The sequence below is a fragment of the Mauremys mutica genome, unplaced genomic scaffold (genome assembly GCF_020497125.1).
Source record: "Mauremys mutica isolate MM-2020 ecotype Southern unplaced genomic scaffold, ASM2049712v1 000557F_np12_obj, whole genome shotgun sequence".
NCBI lineage: Eukaryota > Metazoa > Chordata > Testudines > Geoemydidae > Mauremys > Mauremys mutica.
Window position 1 is genome coordinate 212,281 of NW_025423004.1, and position 12,728 is coordinate 225,008.

General features: G+C 67.7%; 1 protein-coding gene across 2 annotated transcripts; it reads left to right on the plus strand.

The window, feature by feature from the left end:
• Window positions 1-566: 566 nt before the first annotated feature.
• ACADVL (acyl-CoA dehydrogenase very long chain) lies at window positions 567-12,521 on the plus strand. 2 transcript variants are annotated; one of them, XM_045000662.1, is made up of 20 exons: window positions 567-700; window positions 1,068-1,146; window positions 2,201-2,269; window positions 2,623-2,695; window positions 2,915-2,979; window positions 3,108-3,242; window positions 3,343-3,487; window positions 4,823-4,952; window positions 5,085-5,171; window positions 5,545-5,743; window positions 6,190-6,294; window positions 6,833-6,919; window positions 7,031-7,093; window positions 7,333-7,434; window positions 8,538-8,635; window positions 8,813-8,885; window positions 9,080-9,152; window positions 9,444-9,516; window positions 9,790-9,865; window positions 11,601-12,521. In XM_045000662.1, exons 1-20 carry the CDS (start codon window positions 639-641, stop codon window positions 11,736-11,738), a joined length of 1,932 nt encoding a protein of 643 aa, XP_044856597.1. In that variant the 5' UTR covers window positions 567-638; the 3' UTR covers window positions 11,739-12,521. The 2 variants fall into 2 exon arrangements, with proteins under 2 accessions (XP_044856597.1, XP_044856596.1); XM_045000661.1 differs by having other exon boundaries at window positions 568-700; window positions 5,046-5,171.
• The last annotated feature ends 207 nt before the right edge of the window (window positions 12,522-12,728 follow it).

Genomic DNA, 12,728 nt, shown 5'->3' on the forward strand with positions numbered 1-12,728 from the left:
TCTGTAGGGGGGGTTCCTGGGGTGGGGGAGGGGGTGAGTCGGGGGGGATCCCTGGGGGGGCTATGAACCGGGGAGGATAGTCTGTAGGGGGAGTTCCTGGGGTGGGGGAGGGGGTGAGTCGGGGGGGATCCCTGGGGGGGCTATGACCCGGGGGGGAATAGTCTGTAGGGGGGGTTCCTGGGGTGGGGGGAGGGGGGTGAGCCGGGGGGGATCCCTGGGGGGGCTGTGACCCGGGGTGGGAATAGTCTGTAGGGGGGTTCCTGGGGTGGGGGGAGGGGGTGAATCGGGGGGCTCCCTGGGGGGGGCTATGACCCGGGGGGGATAGTCTGTAGGGGGGATCCCTGGGGTGAGTCGGGGGGGATCCCTGGGGGAGGCCTGTGACGCGGGGGGAGGACTAGACTGTAGAGGGGACCCCTGGGGTGGGGGGAGGGGGGTGTGAGTGGGGGAGACACCTGGGGGGGGCAGTGACGTGTCCCTCATGACATCACGCCCCCCCACTCGAGCGGCCTTTCCCAGGATTCCCCGCCCCAGGCAGGCCCCTCCCCCCCCCCTCCGCACCCATAGGTGGGGGGTGGGGGGCGGGGCCGGCCCGATCCCGGTGACCTTGCGGGGAGGGGCGGACAGACGGACCCGGCACCATGCGGGGAGCGAGAGCGGCCCCCGGGCTCTGCCTGCGGCTCCTGCGCCGCCCCCCCCGCGGGTGAGGGGGGGGATGTTGGGGTGGGAAACGGGAATGTGGGGGGAGTAGGAGGTGGGGGCATTATAACGGTGGGGGAGGGGAAGGCTCTGGAGGAGGAGACAGCTGGGGGAAAGGGATGTGTGGGGGTGGGCAGGAGAGGGGGAGCTGCGGGGGGGGCAGGAGTAGGAAGTGGGTGGGGGAGGGGAATTGGGGGACGTTGTGAGGGTGGGGGAGGGGAGAGGATGGGGTGAGCTGGATTAGGTGGGGGGGGATGACCCCAAAGGGGTGGGAAGAACGGGGAGGGGAGCAGCAGGGGAAGGGGCTGCCTCTCCCTCACTCCCCCCCCCATAGGCCCCCCCACCGCTGACCTGTTCCCGTCTCTCTCCAGCTCTGGGGGGCCCTTGGCCGGGACATACCCCACCCCCCTGCCCTACGCCACCTGTCTGTACAGCACCCATGCTGCCGAGGTAAGGACGTGCGGGGGGGGCGCTCTCCCCACTGTCCCCATCAATCTCTCACGTCCTGCCCCGAAACCCCGGTGAGGCTGTTAAGCAGCCGCCCCGCCCCAGAGGTGGGCGCATCTCAGCGCTGGGCGAGGGGTCCCTGGGTAACCGGCCGCCCCGCCCCAGAGGTGGGCGCATCTCAGCGCCGGGCGAGGGGTCCCTGGGTAACCGGCCGCCCCGCCCCAGAGGTGGCTGCATCTCAGCGCCGGGCGAGGGGTCCCTGGGTAACCGGCCGCCCCGCCCCAGAGGTGGCCGCATCTCGGCGCCGGGCGAGGGGTCCCCGGGTAACCGGCCGCCCCGCCCCAGAGGTGGCTGCATCTCAGCGCCGGGCGAGGGGTCCCTGGGTAACCGGCCGCCCCGCCCCAGAGGTGGCTGCATCTCAGCGCCGGGCGAGGGGTCCCTGGGTCACCGGCCGCCCTGCCCCAGAGGTGGGCGCATCTCAGCGCCGGGTGAGGGGTCCCTGGCTAACCGGCCGCCCCGCCCCAGAGGTGGCTGCATCTCAGCGCCGGGCGAGGGGTCCCTGGGTCACCGGCCGCCCCGCCCCAGAGGTGGCTGCATCTCAGCGCCGGGTGAGGGGTCCCTGGCTAACCGGCCGCCCTGCCCCAGAGGTGGCTGCATCTCAGCGCCGGGTGAGGGGTCCCTGGCTAACCGGCCGCCCTGCCCCAGAGGTGGCCGCATCTCAGCGCCGGGCGAGGGTTCCTGAATAACCGGTCAACCCACCGCAGAGTTGGCCGCGTTTCTGTTTAATCCTTGTGTTACCTGGAATCTCGGCGAATTTATCTGGGTGAAAGGTTTTGTTATTCTGGGATAAGTCACGGGACACAAGTATTTAGAGGAAAGGTGACAGCCGAGTTTGGGGGGGGCGGGGAGGAGGAAGGAGACCAGGGGAGGCTTTAACATCTGGCCTGGTCCCCTGAGAACAATACCAGCCCCTTCCCCCCCCCCCCCAGCTCTGCCAGTGCCCCTCATTCCCGACCCACAGCCCCTTACTGACGCGCTCTGTCTCCCCCCCCCGCAGGCTGTGCTGGAGAAGGCTGGAGCAGGGACGGCTTCTCCGACAGTATCCAAGACCAAGTCCCTGCTGGGGGTACGTACGCCCCCACCCCTAAACCCCGCTCAGGGGCCCGGGAAGGGATTTGTGGATCTGGTCTCTCCTTTAACCTCATTTCCCCACTCCCATTCGAGGGGGATTGTGTGTGTGTGTGTGGGGGGGGGGTTCCAATCCCCCCCCCCGCCCCGGTTAGAGGGGGGATCGCCGGAGTCTGATGTGGGGGGGGTCCCTCTCTGGTTGGAAAGGAATTGACAGCGTTTGCTGGTGTATGGGGGGTCGCCCCCCCCACGCATTTTTCCCCTGGTTCAAGGTTGAGTCGGGGGGGGGTTCCAAAGGGGAGGGACAGGACCCCGATTGGCCCCCCCCCTCACTCTGTTCCCCCACCCCAGGAGTCGAAGTCTTTCGCCATGGGGATGTTCCAGGGTCGGATGACCACGGAGCAGGTGTTCCCCTACCCGTCAGGTAAGGGGGAGTCTGGGGTGGGGGTGGGGGGAGTCTGGGGTGGGGGTGGGGGGCTTGCTGCCCCCACGGTGGGGCTGGGAGGAGGCGGGGCTGCCCCGTTGGCTTGGGGGGGTGACTCGAAGGGGGAAGTTGGGGGCAGGGAGCTTGAACCCCCACCCCCCCCAACCCCATTGGTCCCACCCCATCACTCACCACCTGACTCTCCCCCTGCCCCCCCAGTGCTGACCGAGGAGCAGGGCCAGTTCTTGAAGGAGCTCGTGGGACCCGTCAGCCGTTTCTTCCAGGTGAGGGGGGGGGTTGTTTTAGGGGGCTGTGGGGAGACATGGGTGAGGGGGAAGGGGCTGAGTTTGGGGGGGCTGTGGGGGGGGGCTGTGGGGGGGGCCCTCCCTCAGACTCCCCCCCCTGCCCCCAGGAGGTGAACGACCCGGCGGCGAACGACTCGCTGGAACGAGTGGAGGACCGGACCATGCAGGGGCTGAAGGAGCTGGGGGCCTTCGGGCTGCAGATCCCCCCCGAGCTGGGGGGTCTGGGGCTGAGTAACACCCAGGTAAGACACCCCACCCCCGACCCAGCTGGTGCCCCCTAGAGGGGAAGGCCCCCCCCCCCCGGGGGGCGGCCAGCCCCGCGCTCACCCCTTTTCCCCGCAGTACGCCCGGCTGGTGGAGATCGTGGGGCTGCACGACCTCGGCGTGGGGATCACGCTGGGGGCCCATCAGTCCATCGGCTTCAAGGGGTTGCTGCTCTACGGGACGCCCCAGCAGAAGGAGAAATACCTGCCCCGGCTGGCCACAGGTGAGGAGCGCGGTGGAGGGAGGTGGGCCAGGATCCTGTCGACCAACAGTGACCAGTGCCAGGGGCCCCAGAGGAGGGGCGGGGGGGTACGGGAGGATTGGCGAGGCAGGGAGGAGAGTGGGGATAGTGGGGGTATGGGAGGATTGGCGAGGCAGGGAGGAGGGGCGGGGATAGCGGGGGGTACGGGAGGATTGGCGAGGCAGGGAGGAGGGCGGGGATAGCGGGGGGGGTACGGGAGGATTGGCGAGGCAGGGAGGAGAGTGGGGATAGCGGGGGTACGGGTGGATTGGCGAGGCAGGGAGGAGAGTGGGGATAGCGGGGGTACGGGAGGATTGGCGAGGCAGGCAGGAGGGGCGGGGATAGCGGGGGGGTACGGGTAGATTGGCGAGGCAGGGAGGAGAGTGGGGATAGCGGGGTGGGGTACGGGAGGATTGGCGAGGCAGGGAGGAGGGCGGGGATAGCGGGGGTACGGGTAGATTGGCGAGGCAGGGAGGAGAGTGGGGATAGCGGGGTTACGGGAGGATTGGCGAGGCAGGGAGGATAGTGGGGATAGCGGGGGTACGGGAGGATTGGCGAGGCAGGGAGGAGAGTGGGGATAGCGGGGGTACGGGAGGATTGGCGAGGCAGGGAGGAGAGTGGGGATAGCGGGGGGCGGTACGGGAGGATTGGCGAGGCAGGCAGGAGAGCCGGGAATAGCGGGGGGGGTACGGGAGGATTGGCGAGGCAGGGAGGAGGGGCGGGGATAGCGGGGGTACGGGAGGATTGGCGAGGCAGGGAGGAGAGTGGGGATAGCGGGGGGAGGTACGGAGGGATTGGCGAGGCAGGGAGGAGGGCGGGGATAGCGGGGGTACGGGTAGATTGGCGAGGCAGGGAGGAGAGTGGGGATAGCGGGGTTACGGGAGGCAGGGAGGAGAGTGGGGATAGCGGGGGTACGGGTAGATTGGCGAGGCAGGGAGGAGAGTGGGGATAGCGGGGGTACGGGAGGATTGGCGAGGCAGGGAGGATAGTGGGGATAGCGGGGGGGTACGGGTAGATTGGCGAGGCAGGCAGGAGAGTGGGTATAGCGGGGGGTACGGGAGGATTGGCGAGGCAGGCAGGAGGGGCGGGGATAGCGGGGGGTACGTGAGGATGAGGGGCAGGGCGGCGGGGTGGGAATAGCGGGGCTACGGGGGGATACGGGAGGATTTGGGGGGCAGGAAGCTAGAGGAGGATTTGGGGAGCATCGGGAGGCGGGGTCTAACGAAAGGGGTGTGGCCTAATGAGTGGGAGGGGCTCTGGAAGGGCAACGCCTCCCAGCGTGTCACCTTGCCCCCCCCCCCCACCTCCCCTCCCCAGGAGAGACCATCGCCGCCTTCTGCCTGACGGAGCCGGCCAGCGGCTCGGACGCCGCCTCCATCCGCACCACCGCCCGGCCCAGCCCCTGCGGCGCCTACTACACCCTGGACGGGGGCAAGATCTGGATCAGGTGCGCCCCGGCCCGGGGGGGGCGCTGTGGGGCGCAGGGCTAGGGACTCCCCCAGGCATACCCTACTTTCCTGACCGCCCCCCCCCCCCACAGTAACGGCGGGCTGGCCGACCTCTTCACCGTCTTCGCCAAGACCCCCGTAAAGAACGAGGCGACGGGCGAGGCGAAGGAGAAGGTCACGGCCTTCATCGTGGAGCGAGCGTTCGGGGGGGTCACCCAGTGAGTAGCCCCCCCAAACTCAGCCCGGCGGTGTTTTGGGGGGGGCAGGCCCCGGGGTTTGGGGGTTTCCGGGCATAGCATGACTTTGGTGGTGGTGGTGTATTTCAGAGGTGGCGTATATTGGCATGGGGCAGGTGTATATTTGGGTATTTCAGGGGTGGGGTGTTCCGGGGTGTACGTTTTGGGGGCTGTTGGTGAGGGGGGGGCCGTATTTCAGGGCATGGGTTTCGAGGGACGTTGGCGGGGTCTGTACGGGGTGGGGGGGAGTTGGCCGGTGTCTTTATTTCGGGGTGTACATTGGCGGGGCTGTATTTTGGGGGCAGCGGCGGCCCCCCTCCTCCCCGCACTCACCCCCGCCCCCCCCCCGTGGCAGCGGCCCCCCCGAGAAGAAGATGGGGATCAAGGCGTCGAACACGGCCGAGGTGCACTTCGAGGGCGTGCGGGTGCCGGCGGCGAACGTGCTGGGGCCGCCGGGCGCCGGCTTCAAGGTGGCCATGAACGTCCTCAACAGCGGGCGGTTTGGCATGGCGGCCGCGCTGGCCGGGACCATGCGGGGCGTCATCGGCAAGGCGGTGAGTGTCCCCGCGGTGACCCCCCCCCCGGCGCCCCCACTCCCCCCATGGCGCCCCCCATCTCTCCAAAGTGACCCCCATCTCCCTCTGGGGTCCCCATCAGTCCCCCATGGCGATCCCACTCCCCCCAGTCCCCCCCACGGCAACCCTCATCTCCCCACCGAGACCCCCCCCACGGCAACCCCCTATCTCTCCTGGTGTCCCCCTCTTCCCCCAGTGATGCCCCCGTGGTGACCCTCACTCCCAGCAGTCTCCCCCCCCCCCACAGTGACCACCATCTCCCCCCCGGTGTCTCCACCAGTCCTCCCCCTACGGCGACCCTCATCTCCCCACAGTGACCCAACCCCACTGCCTTGTGGGAATTCTGCCTCCCCCAACTACCCCATTGCATTGTGGGATATTGGCACGCCTGACGGTTGGGTGGCCTTTTCCCCCGCCCCCGCCAGGTGGAGCATGCAGCCAGTCGCACCCAGTTTGGGGACAAAATCCACAATTTTGGAGCCATCCAGGAGAAGCTGGCACGTATGGCCATGCTGCACTATGTCACTGAGGTGAGACTGCCCCGCCCCAGAGGGGGCTGCATCTCAGCGCCGGGCGAGGGGTCCCTGGGTAACCGGCCGCCCCGCCCCAGAGGGGGCTGCATCTCAGCGCCGGGCGAGGGGTCCCCAGGTCACCGGCCGCCCCGCCCCAGAGGTGGGCGCATCTCAGCGCCGGGCGAGGGGTCCCCTGGTCACCGGCCGCCCCGCCCCAGAGGTGGCTGCATCTCAGCGCCGGGCGAGGGGTCCCTGGGTCACCGGCCGCCCCGCCCCAGAGGTGGCCGCGTCTCAGCGCCGGGCGAGGGGTCCCTGGGTCACCGGCCGCCCCGCCCCAGAGGTGGCTGCGTCTCAGCGCCGGGCGAGGGGTCCCTGGGTCACCGGCCGCCCCGCCCCAGAGGTGGCTGCGTCTCAGCGCCGGGCGAGGGGTCCCTGGGTCACCGGCCGCCCCGCCCCAGAGGTGGCCGCATCTCAGCGCCGGGCGAGGGGTCCCCGGGTCACCGGCCGCTCCGCCCCAGAGGTGGCCGCATCTCACCTGTGCTGTCTCTCCGTGCAGTCCATGGCGTATATGATCAGCGCTAACATGGACCAAGGAGCGGCCGATTTCCAAACGGAGGCAGCCATCAGCAAAATCTTCGGCTCGGTGAGGCTCCGCGGGGCGGGGAATGGGGGGAGTTCCCGGGGACCCCAGCCCCCAGCCGGGGGTGCCGCAGGGCAGGTACATGACCGTGGGGCTGTGGGTTGGTTTCCATAGGAAGCTGCCTGGACGGTGACGGATGAGTGTATCCAGATTATGGGCGGCATGGGCTTCATGCAGGTGAGTGGAGATGCTCCCCCCCCCCTCCATTGTTGGGATGTCCCGTCCCCCCCCCAGCCTCCCCCCAGTGCCGGGATCCCCCCCCCCACCCGCAGCCGACCTGCTCTGGCACTGGGACCCCCCCCCTCCCGCTGACCCAGCCTTGTCCGACTTCCCCCCCGGGGCCTGGATACTCACCCTCCCCCAGGGTGCCGGGACCCCCCCACCCCCGGCTAATGCTGTCCCCACCCCGACCCCAGGACGCCGGCGTGGAGCGGGTGATGCGGGATCTCCGGATCTTCCGGATCTTCGAAGGGACCAACGACATCCTGCGGCTCTTCGTGGCTCTGAACGGCTTCCAGGTGTGGGGGGGTGGGAGTGGGAGGGGCTACTTGAGGATCTCCAAGAGGGGGTGCTGCGGGGGGGGAGATTTTTGGGGTGGGGGCATGGGGGGTGGAGCTCAAAGCGGGGGCTGTGGCTGGGAGGGGATATGGGGGGTGGGGGATTCTGGGGGTGGGGGAGGGGTGGGGGGTGGAGCTCAAAGGGGGGGTTGTGGTGGGGAGATTTGGGGGGTGGGGGAGGGGTGGGGGGGCTGTGGTGGGGAGAGTTGGGGGGTGGGGGAGGGGATTCTGGGGGTGGGGAGGGGTAGGGGGGGCTGTGGCTGGGAGGGGATATGGGGGGTGGGGGAGGGCTATGGGGGTGGAGCTCAAAGGGGGGTTGTGGTGGGGAGATTTGGGGGGTGGGGGAGGGGTGGGGGGGCTGTGGTGGGGAGATTTGGGGAGTGGGGGAGGGGATTCTGGGGGTGGGGAGGGGTGGGGGGGCTGTGGCTGGGAGGGGATATGGGGGGTGGGGGAGGGCTATGGGGGTGGAGCTCAAAGGGGGGGTTGTGGTGGGGAGATTTGGGGGGTGGGGGAGTAGATTCTGGGGGTGGGGAGGGGTAGGGGGCTGTGGCTGGGAGGGGATATGGGGGGTGGGGGATTCTGGGGGTGGGGGAGGGGTGGGGGGTGGAGCTCAAAGGGGGGGTTGTGGTGGGGAGATTTGGGGGGTGGGGGAGGGGATTGTGGGGGTGGGGAGGGGTGGGGGGCCTGGGGCTGGGAGGGGATATGGGGGGTGGGGGAGGGGATTCTGGGGGTGGGGGAGGGCTATGGGGGTGGAGCTCAAAGGGGGGTTGTGGTGGGGAGATTTGGGGGGAGGGGTGGGGGGCTGTGGCTGGGAGGGGATATGGGGGTGGGGGAGGGCTATGGGGGTGGAGCTCAAAGAGGGAGGGGGGCTGTGCTGTTGCGGGGGGGGGGAAGGATGGGAGATGATCTGTGGGGGGGGGGGGACAGGAGACCCGGGACAGGGTTTGCTGGGGCGAGGGAGACCCTGGAATGGGGAAGGGGCTGGTTCCTCTCTGGGATGGGGGGGGGGAAATGTCCGTGCCCCCCCCCTCGCAGGTCACTGACACCCCCCCACCCCCCCGCAGAACGCCGGGAACCAGCTGCGGAGGCTGCAACAAGCCCTGAAAAGCCCCGTGGGGAACGTGGGGCTGCTGGCGCAAGAGGCCACCCGACGTCTCCGCAGGTACCGGGGGGGGGGACACCTCCCGGGGGGGCGCTCTTGATGGGGCGGGGGGGTCTATGGGGGGGGTTCACTCTCCGGGGGGTCCCTGGGATGGGAGGTTTTGGTCCTTGGAGGGGGGAGCGCTGCTCTTGTGTGTGTGTGGGGGGTCCCTCACGTGCCGTCTGTCCCCCCCCCCAGGAAAGCCGGGTGGGGCTCCGGGATCACCCTGAGGGACGTGGTGCACCCCGACCTGGACCCCAGCGCCGAGCAGGTGAAGCTGGGGAATGGGGGGGGAGCGGGGAGACTCCGATCCCCATGCCCCCGACTCGCACCGACCCCGTGAGATCCCCCCCCCATTTTGGGGAGGTTGGATCTCGGGGGGCGGGGGATATTTGCGGGGGTGGGTCTGCCCCCCCGCCCGCTAACCCTGCCCCCCCCCCGTTCCCTCTCCCCCCCCCCCCCCAGCTGGTGCGCGGGGTCGATCTCTTCGGGGCCACGGTGGAGGAGCTGCTCCTGAAATACGGCAAGAAAATTGTGGGTGAGTGGATTTGGGGGGAGCCCTGGTTGGGGGGGGGGAAGGGGGCCTGGGTCGCCGTCCCTCCCCCCACATCTGTGGGCTGCAGCGTGCGGGGGGGGTTGAGGGGGGTGGGAAGATTGGGGGACCCCCATGGCTGCGGGCTGGGAAGGTTTGGGAGGGGAGCGAGGGTTTGGGGGCCAGAAAGGTTTTTTTGGGGGGGGGTTGGTGCACTGGGGGAGGAGCAGGGAAGGGGGGTTGCTTTGGGGGGGGGCTGGCTCTGCCCTGACCCCTCCCGCTTTACTCCCCCCCCAGACGAGCAGTTCGTGCTGAAGCGGGTGGCGGACGGGGCCATCGATCTCTACGCCATGGTGGTGCTGCTGTCCAGGTGATGCCCGGGGCAGGGGGCACAGGGGAGGGCTCGGGGGGGGAGATGGGACTGGGGGGGTTGGGGGGGTGTCGGGGGGGCTATTGGGGGGGGGGAGGCTGGTCTGGGGTGTCCCCCCTCCATCCAGGAGGGGCTGTGGGGGCGGGGGCTCACCCCTTGGGCTGGGGGAGCGGGTCGGGGGCCTTTCCATGTGTTTCTAAGGGGGTTCTTGGTCCCAAATTTTTTTGGGGGGGGGCCCCCATTCTAATGGCTTATCTCTCCCCCCCCCCCCAGGGCGTCGCGCTCCCTGGCCCAGGCCCAGCCCACCGCCCAGCACGAAAAGCTGCTCTGCGAGACCTGGTGTGAGGAGGTGAGTACGGGGTGGGGGGGGCGGCCCCCCAGCCAGACCCACAGCCCCAGAGCCCCCTCCAGCCGCAGCTGGTGTCTGCTGGCTCCAGCCCTCCCGGTTCTCCCCCCGGCAGCCCGTCCATCCACCGCCCCTTCTTCCATCCGTCTGTACGCTCCTCTGGCCGTTCCTGCCGTCCGCACCTCTGTCCCTCCGTCCCTTCCTCCGTCCCTCCATCCATCACCCCTTCTTCCATCCCTTCTTCCATCCCTCCATCCACCGCCCCTTCTTCCATCCGTCTGTACGCTCCTCTGTCCGTTCCTGCCGTCCACACCTCCGTCCCTCCATCCCTTCCTCCGTCCCTCCATCCATCACCTCTTCTTCCATCTCTCCATCCCTTCTTCCATCCCTCCATCCACCACCCCTTCTTCCATCCGTCTGTATGCTCCTCTGTCCGTTCCTGCCATCCACACCTCTGTCCCTCCATCCCTTCCTCCGTCCCTCCATCCACCACCCCTTCTTCCATCCGTCTGTACACTCCTCTGTCTGTCCCTGCCGTCCACACCTCCGTCTCTCCATCCCTTCCTCCATCTCTCCATCCCTCCATCCACCGCCCCTTCTTCCATCCGTCTGTATGCTCCTCTGTCCGTTCCTGCCGTCCACACCTCCGTCCCTCCATTCCTTCCTCCGTCCCTCCATCCATCACCTCTTCTTCCATCTCTCCATCCCTTCCTCCGTCCCTCCATCCATCACCTCTTCTTCCATCTCTCCATCCCTTCTTCCATCCCTCCATCCACCACCCCTTCTTCCATCCGTCTGTACACTCCTCCGTCCCCCCACACCTCCATCCCTTCTTCCATCCCTCCATCCACCACCCCTTCTTCCATCCGTCTGTATGCTCCTCTGTCCGTTCCTGCCGTCCACACCTCCGTCCCTCCATCCCTTCCTCCGTCCCTCCATCCATCACCCCTTTTTCCATCCGTCTGTACACTCCTCCGTCCCCCCACACCTCCATCCCTTCTTCCATCCCTCTATCCACCACCCCTTCTTCCATCCGTCTGTACGCTCCTCTGTCCGTTCCTGCCGTCCACACCTCCGTCCCTCCATCCCTTCCTCCGTCCCTCCATCCATCACCTCTTCTTCCATCTCTCCATCCCTTCTTCCATCCCTCCATCCACCACCCCTTCTTCCATCCGTCTGTACACTCCTCTGTCTGTCCCTGCCGTCCACACCTCCATCCCTTCTTCCATCCACACCTCCGTCCCCGTTTCTTCCACACCTCCATCCCTTCCTCCATCTCTCCATCCCTTCTTCCATCCCTCCATCCATCACCCCTTCTTCCATCTCTCCATCCCTTCTTCCATTCCTCCATCCATCACCCTTTCTTCCCTCCCTCCCGTCCACACCTCCGTCCCTCCGTCCCTTCTTCCATCCACACCTCCGTCCCCCCTTCTTCCATCCCTCCATCCCTCCATTCACACCTCCATCCCTCCATCCCTTCTTCCGTCCGTCCGTTCCTCTGTCCATCCCTCCGTCAGCTTCCTGTCCCTGCCATCCTCCCTCCATCCATCCACCCACCCCTCCCTCTGCCATCTCTCCTTCCCTCCCTCCCTCTCTTCCCCCCCCCGCCCACTCCTCTCTTCACCGCTCAGTGCTGGTGGGGGGATGGGCAGGACTTTTTTGGTGGTGGTGGTGGTGGGGGTGTCTCCGTGCCCATCTCTCACCCCTCCCTTCCCCCTCTCTCCCTGTCTCGCTCCAGGCCTACGAGCGCCTCACGGCCACCCTTAGCCCGCTGAGCTCAGACGGCGCCCGGCACACCTTCCGGCAGCTGCGGAGCATCTCCCGGGCCGTGGTGGAGAGCGGGGGTGTGGTCTCCCCCAACCCCTTGGGCTTCTGAGCCCCGACGCAGCTCCAGCGGGGACAGGGGAGACGTGCCTGGGACACTCTGACCCCCAAACTGGCCCCTTCCACTTCCCGGCATACACCTCTGCCCTCTCCCTGAAGCATCTGGGAACGGAGGGGGGGGCAATTAGTGGGGTACTGTACCCCTTTCCCTTCCCCCAATACGCCCAGCCTAACATGCTACCTCTGGGATATAGCTCTTCTGCTGAGGAAATGCCTTAATGTGCCCCTGTTGGAGGAGGGGGAATGTCTGTTTCGAGGCTCCCTCAAGGACGGGAAATGTCTGTTTCGAGGCTCCCCGAGGAGGGGGGAAATGTGTCTTTTGAGGCTACTCTGGAGGAAGCAGCGGGATCTGCCCTGTAGGAGGAGAGAAATGTCTACCCTGGAGGAGGGGGGAACTACCCGGGGAGGTGGAATGTCTTTTTCAAGGCTCCCCCAAGGAGGGGGTAAATGTCTGTTTCGAGGCAGCCCCATGAAGGGAAATGTGAGTTACAAAGGTCCCCTCTCCCCCCTGGGGATAGATCTGAGCTTTAATCAGCCATAGCTGCGTTATGTTCCCCTGATGACGGGTCGGTTTTAGGGTGGGGGAGGTGCCAGGCTGGTGGGGGCGGGGGGGTTGCCCACAAATCTTGCACCTGTGGGAGAAAACCGGGCACCCCGACACTGCTGCCCTCCAAGCAGGGGTGCCCCCAGAAATGGGGCTCCCCCGATCCCAGCCAGCATCAGCCCGGCCCGGCTGCTGTTTCCTTGTCGGTAATAAATCAAACATTTTGGAGGACTGGATGCGTTACAACCGGGACTTCCCTGTGCGGCTGCTTTGGGGGCTGGGGGGGGGTGGATTTGGGGGGAAGCTGGGGTTCAGACTCTCAGGTGGGGATTAGAGCGGGGAGGGGCTGGGAGCCAGGACTCCTGGGTTCTCTCCCTGGCTCTGGGAGGGCAGTGGGGGCTGGTGGTTAGAGCAGGGGGGTGCTGGGAGCCAGGACTC